The sequence below is a fragment of the Lates calcarifer genome, linkage group LG1, assembly GCF_001640805.2.
Source record: "Lates calcarifer isolate ASB-BC8 linkage group LG1, TLL_Latcal_v3, whole genome shotgun sequence".
In the NCBI taxonomy this organism is placed as follows: Eukaryota; Metazoa; Chordata; class Actinopteri; family Centropomidae; genus Lates; species Lates calcarifer.
The window spans coordinates 16,459,900-16,478,814 of NC_066833.1; the positions used below are offsets into that span (position 1 = coordinate 16,459,900).

General features: G+C 38.7%; 1 protein-coding gene across 1 annotated transcript; it reads right to left on the minus strand.

Annotated features, from left to right (window-relative positions):
* Window positions 1-1,709: 1,709 nt before the first annotated feature.
* Window positions 1,710-18,907, minus strand: mospd2 (motile sperm domain containing 2). Its single transcript, XM_018703102.2, is given in 16 exon segments — window positions 1,710-2,296; window positions 3,361-3,463; window positions 3,696-3,816; window positions 4,445-4,541; window positions 4,886-4,979; window positions 8,503-8,621; window positions 12,885-13,058; window positions 14,796-14,920; window positions 15,045-15,083; window positions 15,188-15,248; window positions 16,598-16,726; window positions 16,728-16,753; window positions 16,943-17,029; window positions 18,076-18,231; window positions 18,599-18,656; window positions 18,760-18,907. Coding segments are annotated over 16 exon segments (1,575 nt in total). The 5' UTR covers window positions 18,793-18,907; the 3' UTR covers window positions 1,710-2,143.
* Window positions 18,908-18,915: the final 8 nt, after the last annotated feature.

Below are 18,915 nucleotides of genomic sequence, written 5' to 3' on the forward strand. Positions count from 1 at the left end.
GGCTCGCTGACCTCTGACATGTGTGTTTCTGTGTGCAATCAGCCAATCAGTGGGGCTAACAGGCCCCACAGGGAGGGAAAGCAAAAACAGGTTCAAGCTAGATGGAAATACAAGGAAGATCGAACAGCATACAACATTTCTAGGCTATTGGTAATGTAATATCATTAACAGTCACTCCACAGTTATTGGTGTTGAGTAATGTTACCACAGCTGTATTATAAGCATTGATTTCAATAGGTCATTTACAGAGATGATGAAAAGGGCGCTGTTGTAGTTCACTGAACATAAACATCTTCTCTACTGTGACAGTGGAGCAACAGTTGCTCAAGTCACCCACACCCTTCTTGTTAAATGCAGCACTCATTAACTTTCCATTGATCCCCCCGTCCCAATTTGCCACTTGAACTAAATCATCGTCCCCTCAAACATCGCATGAGTGCTGGGGGCCAGCCACACATTGAACTGGGTTTCGATTTAACTGGTGCGTAATGTTAAATCAATACTGTGGAGGAGCTTATGACTTCAGAAGCTGCTGGGAAAGACATACAGTATGCACTACCTGTAATTAGGGACACCTAGACAATCGGGTGAGACAAGTCTGTCTGGAAATGACTGTCATGTGACCGCTCAAATAATTTTCCACTTCAGCCATTGTGGCATAACTAATGGCAGCATTCTGTTTTGCTCTGTGCAGTGCAGTGTATCTGAACAACCTCCCGGGTTCATTCAGGTACTGTGTGGCTCTCAGATGCACTTAAAAAACAACCCACCTATGTGTGATACCAAAGCTTTTACTTTTATTCTCTAGAGGCAAGCACTCCATTAACCCCCATCCCTTTTTTTGGTGCATAGGCACTTTCTACCCAAACAGTGCAAAATGCACTTCTTACCAAGGGTTTAAGTGAAACACACACATGCAAGTTTTACATCCAGCACACACATTTGCTTCAAACTATCTAATTCCCTCTACAAACAGATTTAAGTGGAGAGTTTTTACATGGAGAGGAGGAACTACACGAAGGGTTGCCACTAAAATAGAATGAGTTACAGAACAAGCAGCACAATGCAGTCTTCAGGGAATAAACACTTTGTGGCACCCAAAACAGTCCAGTGTTTATAATCAGCGTAGGATTAGTATACTCATTATTGCTTGAATCTTTCTAATCATCCCTCGAATGTAAGCAGCTACCACCTACTGTGAACACACTGCAAATGTTGCTGCCAGACAACCCTTATATGCGCACATCTAATAACCAAATTGTAATCATTCCTTGTGCGGCTGCTCATGTCCTGATTGCTTCGAGCTGGATCTTGTTATAGATATCGGTGCTTCCCACTAAGCTACAAGTGGGTTGTGCCATGTCCTTGTACTCGCCAGTAATTGCTTTGGTATTTTTAGTTTGAAAGTGTCGGGGTAATTAAAACAAATGGAGGAGATAGTGGAGACAGATCTCCTGTGGCTCCTTGGTCTGAGTGTGGAGAGGCTCAGTCAGGTCATACACTGTGATGTTTTCAATTAGACATCGCCGCACTAATGAGGTTTTATTAAAGAGCGCAAATACTTATGTAAAACAGAACAACTGAGTAGCCAAGACACCTACATCTCAAGATAAAGGCTTGTGTGTTGATGATTTTAATTACACAAGTTTACCGTTATCTCTACCTGACTTAACTAAGAGAGGACAAAATTATTACAATATTAAACAAAATAAGATTAGTTGAAAATAAGTTTATTTTATATCCTGTAGATTTATATAATGTAAAAAATTGTACATCGTGATCACAAAAATAACTCATCTTTCCTAAATATTGTGACTTTTGCAATAAATACACATTTATTTTTCCATAATCCGTTTTAAAAATGCATTAATGATTTGATGTCACATTGTTAAAAAGTGTCTCTGTTATAGTAGCTCTCAAGTGCCTGAAAAGAGAAGTACAAGCTTGTCATACTATAACTCCACAACAACTCACATGTCCCTAAAGTCAGCACTCCTCCTCTCCATGACAGCGGCCTATGGGGAGGGCGAGGGAGGGGAGGGATGCGCACGACGACTGTCCCTCAGGTGGTCAACTGTAGTCCCACTGGAGCCGTCTGTGTGTCTGTGGTTGACAAATATTGGCGGAGGGGAGATGTGGCAGGTCAAGATGGCCGCTGGCCTGTACCCAGCAGGTAGAGACACAGCAGATTCAATACCACTAGGACCAGCACCAACCCGATAAGAACCTTCTGCACCCACAGACACGTGTTCAGCTTCTGCTCCAGCCGTGAGTTGCAGGCTGTCATTCGCATGAGCTGGTGGGATAAAAACCAGATTCATTCACTCACTTGGTTTATCAGTGTAACAGCTTTGTAATGAAAGTCACCAAAAAAAATCAGGCTATTGTAGATGTGTAGGAAAACAAAGGAATAGTTCAAATTTTTGGGAAATTAGTCCATGTCTGTGTGTTGTGCAAAGCTGCAGCAAGGAGGCAATTGCCTGGAGGCAAGGGGAAACTGCTACTCTGGATTTCTCCAAAGTTAAAAAATATGGCTACAAGCACTTCTAAAAACATATTAACATGTTATACTTCCTTTTTCAAATCTCTATATAAACAGAAATGCAAAAACCACAATTAGTGTTTTAAGGTGGAATTTGGTGCAATAAGTACTTCCTGGTGGAAAAATGTCCTGGAGTCTTGTCAATACTATGATGTGAGGCAATTAGCAGAGAGGCAACACAAAAGTGCTGGGTGGGCACTTAAACATTAATTTCCCCCAAATCCACAAACTGTCATCGTCATCATTAGTGTACAGATTAAACTGTGACACAAACTTTTTATTAAGGAGCTTAAGAGGTGCTGAAAAGCATATCTTTTACCACTAGACAGAGCCAGACTAACTTTTTTTTCCTGTTTCCAGTCTTTATGTTAAGCTAAGCTAACTATCTCTCTGTTCTAGTACCACAGTTAACAAAGCAAGCACATAGACATGGGAGTTTTTTTGATCTCCTCATCTGACTCTCTGAAAGAGAGCAAATGACCAAAATTCCCAAAATGTTGAACTATTAATTTAAAAATGTAATTAAACCGTGTAACCTACACTTAACATACACTTTATACTTACTAACATGAAATTAATCATCCAGTGCCTGGGTGTATGTTTTTGCAGTATGCAGTGAAAATACAAAGAACTGTTAATTACATCTTTAATGCTGCATTTCAACTTTCAGAATGTTAAATCTCTTAAGAGATTCATTATGATGGCAGTCGATAAAAATCTCTGATGATGTTAAAAAGTATCTCAATGAACTGATATATTGTAACTTCAAGATGATATTTAAAGTAGAGGAACAAGACTTCTCTTCCAACGTAACTCACCACTGTGTTTAATTCCTGCTGCCCACTGGTCCCTGTATCCACAGGACTATCCCTGAGAGGGCTCACTGTTGGTTTCACGCTCTCCAGAACATGGCATCGCAATCTGTGGGAAAGTCACAGTCTAATGAGCCATGCGGCTATCAGGATGATGGGCAGCCTACTGCACCATCACAACTGTAATGACTGCTGTGTGGCAAGAGGCCATCAAGAGTGTACAAATTCCTTCACATATTTACTGACTTGGTTAAATAAAGAGCACAGATGAGATGAGATGAGATGAGATAAGATGAGATAAGATAATCCTTAGTCCCACAAATTTACATGGACATGTGTACCTGTGTTCCATGATCTTGGTTTTTGGTACTTCTTTCCAGAATTGCGCAAGTTCTTGTGATCCAGCATTGTCCATCTCAGCTGCCATGACCAAAAATCGGTCCTGTGGAGAGGCCTGTGAACCTGCACAAAACCATTACATATTCATGCAAGCTAATACAATTAGAACAAAAATTCTGTTGCTGCTTGTGTGTTAAATCCTCGATGGATATCTACATTTTTCTGAGAAAACACTGCTTTGAATCCCATTACATATAAACAGAAAAAAGAACGGTTATAGTCTTTTCAGTAAATGTGAAAGACTTTAAATTGCTGTTTTAATCAATAACAAACCAAGGTAGCTGACTGACTTGCTTCAGAAACAGAGCTTTGTTAAAAAAAATGTGAAGTGCTAGACATGACAGTATTGAAAAGAAAAACACTGCAGCATAAAAGCTACAAAGAAAAGCAATGCCTGATGTAGGCACTGCTGATTCTTCTGAGCTATGCACAGCACATCATAACCTGCAGCTGACATTTCAGCGCTCGAAGGCCACAAAATGTTTTTACCCGCACAGCACTGTCAGTTGTCTGATGGTTTGTTTTTGGGAGATGATTCTTTTATCACTCTTGAAATATGTATGTCAGGCAAAGAAAAGTGGCTGCTGGCACTTTGAGAGAGTAATAGACTGGACCATTTGATTATTCTGAGGTTCAGCATTTGGAAACATCTGCTGTGAGTGGAGTGGAGTGCAGAGCTAAAGTGCAGTACCTCCATGTAAGGACACCACTATGTCTACTGAGGCTCCTGGTTCACAGCAGCTGCTACTGGGCTTCACTCTGTACTTGTCAGGTGCTGTTGTCCGCACCTGTGAAGACACCAGATACACCTTGAATAAATCTAAGCTGATGTTGACAGTCAATGTTTTGTCTGACTAACAACCTAAAACCAAAACAAATTCAGTTTACAATGATATATAATAAAGCAACAATTATTCACATTTGAGAAGCTGGAACCAATGAATGTTTGTCAATGTTGCTTAACAAAAGACTTCAACTAACTACTGAATCATTTTCTGTTGATCAATTTACAGATGAAGTGATCTAATCTCAGTGTCTCTATCATTATTAATATTATTTTAGCAGTGTATAGCAGCCATCCTGTCAACCCAACACCTCACAAACTTAAACACACGAATTAGCACACACTCACCTTGAAGGCCACTTGATTTTTGGTGACATTGCTCAGAATAATGAGACATTTCTTTTCTGTCTCTCCAGAACCAAAGCTGAGCTCCTCCGCAGGACTGAAGGGAGAGGAAAAAACACACGGTGTAACAGGAGCTGGGTAGAAATCTGCGGTGCAGGTCTTTAATAAAATACAGTAAATTAGTGCTATAAAATGTCTATTTATGCACTCCAGAACAGACACAAAATGCAGAAAGGACCGCTCATTTGCTTCGCAACATGTTTTGTCTCTGCTTTACACATTAATACAGACTAGGCTACTGCAATTCCTGTGCTTTGCTGTCTGTCTGGTATGATTATCCCTGGGACTTGATGCTTTTCCTGCTACACACACCTCAACTATCTGTTTCAGAAAGTCTTTCTTAGAGGATGATATAGTAGCAGTATTTTACAGCTCCAAAAAAATCATAAACATTCTGTCTAATTCAGGGTTTCTTGCTTATGTTGTTACACTTATATTAATGCTAGATGTAATCTAAACTCAATTAAACACCTCCCATTGCTGGATTACCCCTGCCAGGGGTTTCTGGGGGGGGGGGGGGGACTAAACTGTGGGCTCCTATGGACCACCTGTTTGTGGCAGATTAGTTTATATGATCAGGTTTAAAGTCCAAATGAAATCACTGCCAGGCCAGGTATCCATTCTTGCAGGAAAAACTGTGTTTTTCATTTATTATTACGTTTTTGTTATTATTGTTAAAAGGAAGAGAAATAAAGACTTTGGAGAAATGCCACAAATACTCCTTTTCTGTCAACATGTTGGTGTGTTTGACAGCTGCTGACTGCCTGAGTAGTAGTTTACAAGCTGTGTTTATTCCTAACAGTAGCACTGTAGAGTAAGGCCCACACAAGCATCTAAATGACATTTGCAGATATGCTTGCATGCTGTTTATTGTGCTGCAGCTGACCAGCTAGCTTGCAAACTCATGTTAGCGGTGCACTTATCCTGTTGTTTGCTTGTTCATTAAGCTAAGGTGCCGAACAGAACATATGTTGATCTAAGTTGAACAAGAAGACAACGTCATCTGAAAGGTTAATGTTGGTTGTTGTTCAAAGTCTGTGGCTTCTGTGTGGTGTAGCAGGTTGCTGTCTGGCTTTTAGTCAGTGTGACTGACTCATGCAAGTATGAAGTGATTTGATTAGCTGAATGGAAACAAGTTTGTAGGTGAAGAACTAATGATATTCTGACAAATTAATGCAGAAAATTGGTGGTGCAATCATGATATCAAAAAATAGACAAGAGAAAAAATTCTCTTTTTGTTTCAGATTTTGTCCCAAAGGACACAGGTCATGTGATTTACAGAGCACATATGTATGCTGTAGCAGAAACACAAGAGGGGATAGAGCTCCAATCAAGGTGGTGAAATCTAGAGCTAAAGCAAATCTGTGGCCTAAAATCTAGGGATAAAGCACTTTGCCTCGCTCTCTAATTCTTGTTATTGGTGTGAACTTGATGCTCCTTCTAACCAAGGTCACAACATTCAAATTGGGCTATAAATAGTATGTGATTTGATGAATCCAGCCTTTGTGAACGCTGAACATTTATCCCACTGGAGACTGCCAATTCATTTGCCAAGAAGAAACTGGCAAATTAATTATTATATCTGCCTTGTATGTATAAAGGTTCTCATCCATGCAGCTTGGCTATGTTTGATGGACTTAACAAAAATATATTTTTCTTTTTCATGTCCTTGTGTGTTCTTTTCTCCAGAAAAACAGCTGTAGAGTCTGGCATTTGCTTGAGCTCAGAATGAGTCTTCTGGCTGTGGAAACCTTTGGCAAACACAAGATCAAAGCCCCCCTACTCCCTTCTAAAGCCCCCAGCCTTGAATTGAGGTTAACACAGCTCAGAAACATAATTGCATTTAGGGCTCATTCAAATCTGTTTATCACTATAATTCACAGCCCAGAGCTGTCAAAATCCTCACATCAAAGCCATTACTCTGAACTCAACGGACATTATTCATGAAAAACAGGAGTAATATCATACAGTGTGTGAATGTGAAGATTGAGACACATCAGTGTGTGATAGCTATGCTCCTTTTCCATTCACAGCTTTTGAAGTTGACACTCCTTGCAATGCAGTGAAAGCTCATTTAAAACATACAATGTGTCTGATGACACGCGTGAGATGTGATGAGTGCTCCTTTTTATAGGTTAATTGATCATAGGCCAGTCTCTCTCCCTGATTACTGTAGCACCGTTACTCATTAACACCACCAGCTCATTTCTACTCCCTGAACAATTGATTGGTAGCATCCTTAATTCCTGCCATTGTGTGACCAGATCAATTGTGCTATAAAGGTACAAACACATCAATAATTACTTTAGGCTTTGAGCCAATACATGAAGAGAAAATTGTAGTCAATATGTACAAGGCAATTAAAATGTCTTTTTTCATATGAATCTTCAATGCACATATAATGAGTTGCACATTTATTAGGTACATGTGTCTTACTTTCATGAAGGTTAGAACGTTAAGTGTTTGTTGTTTCAGATAGGTGACCAGCAACAGTGTAAAGTTAGCCACAGTGCAGGACCTGAACATGCTTTGGGGTATCTTGCATAAAGGAAGAAATTATAGAAACAAAGGATGGACTAGTAGATGAATACATCAGACCATGAATTCTTTGGTGACCCTCTCTGGCTTCAGGCCCTTACATCTAACAAACACAAATGGGATCTATCTGCTGGGAAGAAGCTGAATTCTGTTGGATACAGGTGCAGGAAAACAAGATGAGGACTGTTTAGGCTGTGTATTTCATATAGCCTTCTTAACCACTATAAACAAGCTCTGTGAAGTTACACAGCAGTGCTTTGAGCTAAATTATGTCAGCATGCTAATTGACAATGCTAACATGCTAATGTTATGCCGGTATAATGTTCACCATCTTAGTTATATGGGTTAGCATGCCAACAATTGCTAATTAGCTCAAACACAATGTATGGCTAAGGCTGATGGTAATTAGCCGTATCAGGTTATAAAGAAAGTATCTGACACATTTAGGTATTGACTAAATGATGGTGCTAGATGACATGAAGTGAGTGGGATCACAAATGTGATTACAATTGATTCTGAGGGAGACATGAATGTGTATCAATTTCTCTGGCATACCATTCAATAATTGTCAAGACATTTCACTCAAAATGTCAACCTCACAGTGGCAATACAGGAAGAGTCAGGGGATCTCTAAAGTCAGTAGGATCCATCCTCTGAGACCATATACCTCTGAATACTGTGCCAATTCAACTGGTAGATGTCCAGATGTGAGGACCAAAGTGGTGGACAGAGAATTAACTGATAGACCAGTAATGGTGTGCTAGTGTCACAGCGTGGCTAAAAACAGCATACAAAAGAAAATTTCCCCAAAAAGTAAATGATGCAACATTTTGACCTACAAGGCCAGGCAAACACTAATGTGGACAAAGGGAAGCTCTATAAGCAAGACAAAACTGATAGCTCCTCCTTTGATTAGTAGATCACGTGATACAAAATAACACCATCTTCAAACAATGTACTATGCACATATAAAACAGACATGTAGATGATGACAACATGGAAATGGGGGGAGAATGACCTACCTAACATCTAGCAGAAGGCCTTTGAAGGTGGTCTGTGGCTTCCTGGCTCCTTTGGTCCTTGCACTTGTGTCTCCTTTATCATTGTCCTCTGCCCTCAAACTATCCTCCAGGAAATTTACCTGAAACAACAAAGGCCACTTAATTAGAAAAGAGACTCAGAATACTGATAATGTAATCATGTGACCCTTATCTAGTTCCTTTTCTGAAAATAAAAAGTCTGACCCTTGCCCTTCATGCAGAGAAAGCAGTCAGTTAATGAAGTTAATGACAGTCATATGTAATGATTAATAGGGTGAAATAGGGTCAAGTGTTATGTTATCAAAATAGAATCTTTATTGCAAAATACACTTTTTTCCTTTACTAAGAAAACCCCCATGATGACTCGACCCCTCTTCCTAGTAGCTTCCAATGGGTGCACAGGACCACAGGCAGTGTGTCCATATGAAAATGCAGAACCAAAACAACCCACAAACTCATGACTTTTGACAAACAAAATAACCTTAAATGAAAGTAGTTCAAGCTGCACAAACGTCACAAGATCATGGACACGGACTTTCACTTCTGCATAACAGCCATAAATCATCTGTGGACAGATCACAAGACCATACAACAGCTGACAGGACAGAAATTGTGAAACATATACCCATATAAGTGTTGTGGACGTTATAGACAAAGTGGGGAAATGGATGCTTTCACAGTATTGCTGGCAGTACATATTGTGTAAACAGATTGGAGAGTGAGCATAACATGGGAGGGATGGGGGGAGGAAGGGAGGGCAGGGGCAAAGGTGAGTGGACGCTGCATGTCATGGGAAGATTTATGACTCAGAGGGGAAGTGTGTCATTTGCAACACATTTGATACACAACAAAACATGTCATCTTAATTTAAGGGCTGACTTGTCATGCAACTGCCACAATGAAGACATCAAGAGATAATCAGCTGCTGATGAAATGTCTCTATTTATTCATCATTTTAAAGAGCAATCTTAACACAATTACGTAATGTTGCGAGTAGAAAAAAGTAAAACATGCACAGATTAGAGTAAAAAAATCAAACTTTGAAATATTAGGCTGTTTCATACAGATATCAGAATTAAAAGTAGTGTTTAAGGTTAGAGTAAGATCCCATCAAAGAAGAAAATAAATTGAAATTTATTTTGAGAAACAAATTAATTTAAAACAATTTCATTATCATAATCACGTACAGAGAAATAAAATAGACCATAATAAAAGACATCTAAAATTAGAGAACTTCACAATGATTTCTACTCACTGTGTAAATTATGAAATGTAAAGACAAAATTGAAATATTAGTGAAATACTAATGAGGAGTGTCTACTGATTATACAGTACATATTAAGGCACAAAACGAGATTGTCTATAATTATGATTAGCACTCTCTAGACTCTCCAGAGTCACAGACCTGGTGAGGATAGCATTAGTGGAAAAGGCACAAAGGGCTTTCAGTAAGAAGTTGCCTCAAAGGCAAGGATGGTTAAAGATTTAGTGCTGTGGGTTAATGGTCTACTGTAATATAACAGTAATTATCCTAGCAGTTTTCTAGTCTGAGGTTAGAAGATACAAATAATATGAAACTCTTAAAAGGGTATTAGTGTCAATGATACCAGTTTTCTCTGAGCTAATTAAACTGTGAAATGAATGTCTCACTTTGTTCAGTGTTTATGTGATATTGTGCAAAAGGTAGGTTACCTGTCATTTAGCCTACATCCCTACATAACAAAGTCAGATTTTTGTGGTTTGTGCAATACAATTTAGGGTAAAATTGAAATGTGTCTTCAAGGACAGGTCAAGGCATGAACATGTAAAGGGGTGGTGATGACATCAGTCGACCTGTGAGGCAGGTGCACCCACAAAAATTTGAATCATGTGAGTACACCTGCCTTTCCAGCCTGTAGAAATCTTCCGGACACACAGAGCTCCTTGTGTCACTGCCTTACCACCTCCAGCCCTTGTTTCAAAACAGAGAGAAAGGCAATTAGCTTCCTGAGGGGTTGGGTGGTGGTGGTGGTGGAGCAGGGAGAGTCTCTCCTTTGTTCAGACAAGATGGATCAGGAGCAGAGAGCTGAGCCCAAGTACTGTGGAATGTGTTCAGGTGGGCTTGAAGTGCTGACAAGTTTGCATATTAACACAGTGCCACAGGTTTAGTCACAGTACAGGCTACCAGTCATTAAGTCTAACTCATAATGTCTGATGAAGATATCACGATACTGCTAATTAACCATTTATAACGATTACAAATTTATCTTAAGCTTTCATATTTACCTTTCGTCACCACTTACAGAACTTAACCTTGCTTTAATTTTTATTGTGTTTTGTTTTACATTTTTCATATTCATTTTTGGTCAACATCCAACAGTATAATAACCTCCATATGAGGATATACCCAGGTGGTTGTATCTGTTAGATCACAGAGGAGCCTTGAATGACTGAGCTTCTGGCCAATTAATCTTAATCACTATTAAAATTCACCATTAAAAGCTGGAGTTTATAGAAAAACTGCTGAAAGACTATTCTTTCACCATGAATATTCCTCAGCAGTCCCCTGAGAATCTGACTGTAGTCAGGCATATTCATACACGTATACTATACTATACTCACTGTGTGCAGTGTCACTGCAGGGTGGTTGGGAAGGTTTCTCATGCTAACCTGAAAAATATCTTCTTTGCCACAGAGCTGACTCAGACATTTTGAAATGTAGTCTGACACCTCAGGGGACTGTAGTGCTCGTTATGATACAGTTCTTACATTTAGTATCTGGAGATGGAATTAAGTAATTTGCTCTAATAGAGAGCTATGTGCCTTTTCTCTAGGGTCATGCAGGGAAACTACATCCCACTCCGCCAGAAATATGCTAGAAAGAGTGAGAGGTGATTGTGTGTTTATATTTTACAGTAAGAGCATTAACAAACTTCAAACTCGTGCCTGTGGAGTATTGTTGAGGCAAACAATTGACTGATTTGCATATCTCTGCTTTGTAAATCTAAATCTGTTGTGCATGACCAATGTGGTATTTATTAACAATGGGAGAGCTATTTGTTTGTTGGGGCTTAGGAGGCTCATGGGAGTAGCTTGGGGTGGCGCAGCACTGCTAGGTCCCTACAGCAGATACAGTCAGTGTCCTATAGGCAGCAGGCTACAAACAAAAAACTACAGCACAATTTGTCCTAGTCCTCACATCAAATATAGGTTAAACCCAAGTCTGCAGCTACTTGACTGTGACAAGAAAACAACAAAATAGCTGCAACACTAAATAACAACAAAGCAAAAAGGATTAGTTGCCATGATTAAAAACAAGTTACACCGATATAATGAAAAAGTACAACTTTCTCCAAGTCTTAAGCATGCATTTCCTGATATCGGATATATCCTAAGATGACCCCCTTAATACTTTCCCATCTATTTCCATGCAGGCTTTCTTTGCATGCTGCTCCCTAGAAAAGAAGCTAAATAGATTATGAAGTGAGGGCTGGATTGTCCTGTAGGTAGTGAGTAGGCTCTGTGACATACACTGAAGTCCCGCTGCAAGCAGGAGAAATTCGGTGACACCAGAGTGAGAGGGAGGTGACAGTGACTGCAGACATATTCAAGCTGAAGCCTGTGGGCGTCTCGGTGGAGGTGCTACAGTGGTGCTGTGTGCTGCTGTTTGGGGGAAACAGGAATCCAGCTACAGCGGGGAACAGCTTAAAGTAACAGACTTGACAACCTCTGTGGATCATATGAGGAGCTGAGAGGATGAGAGAAGCAGTGTGCTGGCTGTGATGCACGGGCTTTGTTGGCAGGATTTAATTGCAGCCAAAGACATTAAGAGTCACCTTCACAGAGACAATGAGCAAGAGCTTAACACCTACCAAATCAGGGCATTACTTGCCACTTAATTCACAGTTGTCTCAACAGAGTGGTCTGACTTCAAGCTGTAATCTCTGTCTCAATTTAAAGGAAGTGCATGAAAGAAGAAACAGGAGGAATCTCTGATCATAAAGCATCTAATCTGACTGGGAGCAGAGTGCCACATTTGTAAGAGATGGACGCCATTGCCTGAAATGCCACAATTAGAATTAATCATGACTCAATCTCTCTCAGCTCACATTACACATGAGAGCAGCTACACAATAACAAAAACACTGGTCCTGCTACCTATATTAGTTTTAACATCACATTCATTTACTGATTTTATTCAGAAACGCTTACTCATCCTTATTCAAGATAGACAATGAGATCAAACAAAGGAACCCACATACTAGTGCTGTATCCTGCCAAAGAGAAGACTTGTGCAGCACACAAGGAGTCCTGCCTTATACTGTAGTGTGCAAGGGTGAAGTAGAGTTTTTGTTGCATCAATATTTAAATGAAAGAAAAGGTACCTTTTTGGGCTTTACCGCAACCTCTGAGTTGAAGCTGGACTCAAGAGCATCTTTGCCCTCCATTTCACCCTCTTTGCTCTCCGTCTCGTCCTCACTAACAATGGGCCCGTTGTCACAGATGGGCGTTTGGAAGTCATCGTCAGGCAGAGGCGGGTAGCTATACTTGAAGGGGTCCTGAAATGTAGCCAGATGTGTTGTATTACTACAAACATGGTTTTTAAAGCATGTACAATCATTTATCAGTGTCAATCTAAATTTAGGTAGCATTACTATATGTTTTTGATAAGTACAGAAAGACACAACTTCCAGGTTTATAAATGTAACAATATTGGTTATGCAAAGGAAATTCTGTTAAATTAAACTCATATTGATTATTTATCAAGTTAGATTTCACTTTCATTGTCGACAAGTGTCAGTTGACAGTCGCAACCTGAGAGACCCGAGGCCTGTACTACAAAGCAGGATTTGAGGTTAGCAAGGTAAATTCAGGTTTTCAGGGTTACAGTGGTGGTTCACTTCTTAGCAGGGTTAATTGCCATGGTAACTTATACTGAGCAGTTAACCTGCTCTGGAGCACATTATGTTCAGAGGATCACATCAAAACCTGTCAACAGCCCAACTACTGACCAATCAAATCATGGGAAAAACCATGGTCATCATTCCTAAGGATCCCAACCCAGACAAAAGAGTTTACAATAAAGTGACAAATAATAAAGAGCCACAAATATTTTTATAGATCAGTCTGATTGTTTGTTGTTTGTTGTTCCAGACCACTCTGTTTTTAAAACAACTTCTAAAAAAACTCAGGGAGAGCTTATACACTAAATAAATACATAATAACGATTATAGCTTCATTTTAATTGAACAAAGATTCTTTAATCCAACAGAATCCCTGACAATGTTTGCTCACTGCAGCTCAAAATAACATCAGGAGACTCTGTGATGTTAACTGGAAGTAAAAACTAAACCCTCTATGTCTTTTATCTGAAAAATTATCCACACATTGTTAGATATTTCCCATGATTATATATGATTGACCTCATCAGATGTCATCAGGCAGCAGAAAAGCTCAGACATTACTTTCATTAAAAAAAAAAAAAAAATCTGAATCACATGTTGATAACAGTTTACTTATCATCTGACAAAGAGCAAGTCAGTTAGAAACTTTATAATTCCCATACTTATTTACAGTCTGTCTTCAACCTGACTTTAATGATTAATGATTCTTTTCTATCCTAGTTATGCGATCATATTTTTTTAATATTTCAACCTACTGAATATGACTTTTGGACACTGGTATAACCAAATTAACCTGTAAGTACAACCATAAAGTAAGTATTTTATTTATGGTTCTGACAACATTGCTTTTAATTAACAATTCCACCTCTTTCACATGAAAGCGTTCATGTCCAGTTTGGGACATGACCTACTGAGTTGATAACGTATGACCACTTAGCAAAACTGCGGTTGTTAGATTTAGTGAAGCCAGATGAACTGAACTTGCTTCGTCTTGCAGGCCTCTGAGAATTCATTTCAGTGTATGGGGAGCTGCTATAAGCATGAAAACGGTACAGTGTTTATTGTTTCACCACACCTTAAGGTGAAATCTGTAATTTCATGTATTAATACAAATGTTGGCAATGAAACAGTATTTGAGATTTTAATCAGAATTTGTTTAAATTGATTTAACCTTATGCAACATAATTGTGCATCACAATGTCATTACAATACGATCCCACTACAAGATGATAAATATTACTGAATTTGTGACTAGTTCTAGTAACTAACTTCATCTTTTGAAACTGTCTGGCAGACATTATACATACACACACACACACACACACACACACACATAAATATATTATATATATATATATAGATATAGATAGATAGAAAAACATGAAAACATACCGTTCCACCCATGTGAGGTGGCAGGTACTCAGGGCCTATGAATGTCTGGACCTCAGATCTGGATGCAAACTTTAGTTTGCTGATTGCCTCAGGACCCAACCACGACTTCACAATCTTCCATGCCGCTAAAATGAGACGTGTTTTATTCTCAATATGTCAGAATCAGATCAGTCTTTAGATAAGTTACTGATGGACATAAAGAAACACCATTTTGCATGTGCTATTAAGAGAGAAAAGGCTCAGTCTCACCATTCATAATCCAAGGCATATCCACAATGATCATTTTGGCTGAAATGGTAAGTAACAACAAAGTATGATTGTTAATCACTGTTAATGAGTGAATGTAACATATTTCTATCTGGATTAATCTTCAGTGTTACTGTTTTACTTACATAAAAACTTTGGATAATATACTTTGAAGCAATTGATAATATACTTCACAAACTCCATGTCCTGAAAAACAAAGTGGAAAAAACAATGATTTAAAAAACCAAATAACACCAAAGTCTTTATGCTTTATGGATTTTCAACAGGGAGAATGTTTATTCACTCTCAACCGCCTCTAGAAATGACCCACTTAACATAAAAGGAAAATTCATTACAAGCTCCTCTGAATGATGCCCCGCTTGATCCCTCTCAAATACTGTGTCTGAGAAAGACTTCAGGATATTATTTGGCAAATTTTTTGAACAGCCTTACACTTTTATTTTGATATGAACTATTTGCAAAATAGACCATTACATGACTTGCTGTTTTGCCACCATTTGATTGAACTACCTATATCTAACAACTTTTTTCATTTAAAGAGTTAATTTTGCTATAAACCATTTTAAAAAAGAGACAGTTCACAGTGAATGGTTTAGACTCAAATACATTCCCTCTACATAAATAACAAAGGGCTTCTGATTCGAATAAATAATTTCATCTGACGTTAGGACAGTGCTAGAAAATCTAATCATGCCTTATAAATCATATCTAAAACCTGTATATCCAGGTCAAAGATTCTGTCATTCTTTAAATCATTTTTAGGTGAATATGATAAGTGTTCATCTTACTGTTTTATGTTAACTACAATCATCAAACAGCTAATACGTCAATAGATACAGCCCCTATACCCTGCCTGGGCTCTATAATTGGCTAGAAGCCTCATTGCTATGCAGGAGTCTCACTCCCGAGCTTTAATGAGATCATTCTGGCTACCCTTGCTCTAGCTCATACTGTGGTTCAACAAGCTTCAGTAAGGCTGTTTTCCAAACTGATCTTCTAATCTACTCATTTCATATTTAAGTTGCATAACTATCCATCCCTCCTGCCTTATATGTGTTGGTTTATTTGTATTTAATAGAGCCATTTCTCTAGGAGAGAGCCTTGCCAATGAAATACACTTGCTGACAGAGAGCTCCATCAAGGAGCTAACGCCTGTGACATAGTGAGCCTACGGATTAGGCAGTCCACTCAAACTGACCAACGGGATTTAAAGGTTACTTTAATCTCCAAAGTGTAAAACCACTGAAGAGCATCAGTCCTTGCAAGACCACAGCTCAAACAGCAAGAAATACGAGGACACTCAACAGCATTTCGATCACAGCACAGTCACAGCAAAGAAATGGTTGTTTTTAAGTAAGAGTGAAACATATTTAATGGTAAGGAAATTAAAATGTTTGATTTGAAGACCTAGATTTTATACAAAATATAAGAATTCAAGTTTGTATTAAATAATAACAAGTCAGTTTTTTTTTTTTTTAAGTAAACTGATATAATTGCAAAACACATTTTCTGAAACACCACCATCATGGACTTACTATATTGCTGAGGCCAGACTCTGCCATGTCAAACACAACAGTGAGTGGCATCCCAGGTTCTTTCTTTGCATACCGCTCCAGCCAGAAGGCAACATACTTCTTCTTGTCCAGGATTGTTTTTGCATCCTTGAACGTGCAGCTTTACTTTAAACCAGACTAAACACAGGAAGCAAAGTAAAATATATTTGTTTTTTAATTAAAGTATGAGTAGTTTTGGATTTGTGTAAAAAATTGGTAACTGTTAACACATGCTTCACAGGACTAGATAGCATATTGAAATGTTAAAAATGGTTATATTCTAAATCAGTAGAGATTATGTAGGTTTGTAATAAAGCATGTACATACAGAGCTTGTTGCCCTCTTTGTCATAGCCGTGGAGGTAGACAGCACCAGTCTCGAACATCCATCTGGGAATAGTACTCTCAGTGAGATCTGAAACACGCAGACAGACACGCATTATACTGTTAATGGGTGTTTTTCTTATTTAAACACAACTATACATAACATGGCATTGTAGTCAGAGGTTACCTGTAAGATTCTTACACATCTTTTCAACTATTTGAATCTTTCTCTCTCTTTGGAGGCACATGATATTTTACATTAGATCTTTTTTTCAGCCATCCTTAATATAGGCAAAATGAAGCAATTTAAATTGTCTGAAATATATTTCAAACAGGACTGAACAGCAGCCCTTTCTTACTTTTCAAAGGAAGTCACCTAATTACCATACATTTCATAAAACCCAGTTTCCCTAAAGTGAGTCTTCCTTAAAATGCTTCAGTTAGCAGACAACAGCACACTTGCCATCAACCCTTTTCCAAAAACTAAAATAAAGAACTAACAACATACGGCCAAAGTCATACAGCCCAAGTCATAGGGTCCCTGCTGCTCCTGAATACTAATGACTTGAATAAATCAAATCATCCTAAAAACAACTGTTTGACAAACTGAATTTACTGGATTAAAGATGAACTGACAGCAACTCAGACAAATTCCTCAGAAAACAGAAACAGTGGGGATTGTTCTCGAGGGTAGCCTATGCGTGGAGATACGGGTGTTTAACACACAATGACACACTGTTAAGATTCATCCCAAAGCAGAATAAAGACAGCCAGTGATGTGTGTCGCAAGCTTGCAACCATCTAAATATGGCAATGTCAACATTTCTACTTCTGGATATTGAACTTTTTAGTAGAAACTGAACTGTGCCTGTGCTGAAAGCTAGCATTAAATATGTAATCAGATTCACATTTTTTTTCTCCTTACTTCTATGACAGCTGATTGTGCTTAGACTGCATTTCAGTTCTGTGAACTGTTAACTTCTTTTGTTTAATTAAAAATGTATTTTCCAAAAAACAAAAAGGAACAGAAAAAAAATACTGTTTGGGTATTTAAGTTTAAGAATTCAGGTGTTGTTCTAGCACTAGTAGCAGAAAGGATGTCTAGCCCTACTTTTAAGTGATGTGAAATTGTGTTACCATTCAGCCCAAATTCTTTTCTCCACTGAAGACTTTCATCAATCATTTTCAAGGCATCACCAACATCATAAAGTCTCCATGTCAGGTAGCCCTCCACCAGAGCATCATCTGTTTGAAGCCTTTCCACATCCCTGGAGTCATATTTATCTGTAGAATCTGTAAACATAGAGGCATAAACAGATCACAATCACATGATGTCCAAAATCAAAGGGAGTCAGCGCAGGGTTTCGCTAAAATACTGTTCAAGCCATGATGACCATATTGTGCTGTAAACTCGGTTAAAAGGCCATAATGTTATACCCCCAAGCTGTAATTAGTCTAAAGTACTACAGTTAGAGCTAATGTTAGCTAGTTATCTGTTGGAGCTTATCTGGGCTCCGAGCATTTAGGTCAGCATGACGTTAAGTAATAGTAAGTGGACAGTTAATCTAAAATATTTGAATTTATGTAAATGATAATAACCGAGAAAGTGACTGGTCGAGGAACAGGTTCATTTCTGCTTATCCACTATAACTTGCGTTACCTTGGAGGAACTCATTCTTGAATCTCTGTCTCGTCTCCTCAATCTTCTTTTCGAGGTCCTGTCAAAACAGAGTTCATTCAGGGTTAGACACGTCTTTGGTTTCAATAGCGATATTCGCAAAGCAGCTCAGAAAAGTGTGTTCAAGAGGTCTTTAACAATACCTGCTCTCCTTCGTGTTGGTCAAGTTCAGCCATGTTCAACCGTGTCCGGATATCTAGTTCCTTGTTGAGCTAGCCAGTTAGCTTACCAACGTTCAGATGAATCTGTGCGAAGTATGAAACTGACTTCCCGTGTTCGCCATTTTGGCTCCCGCTGTG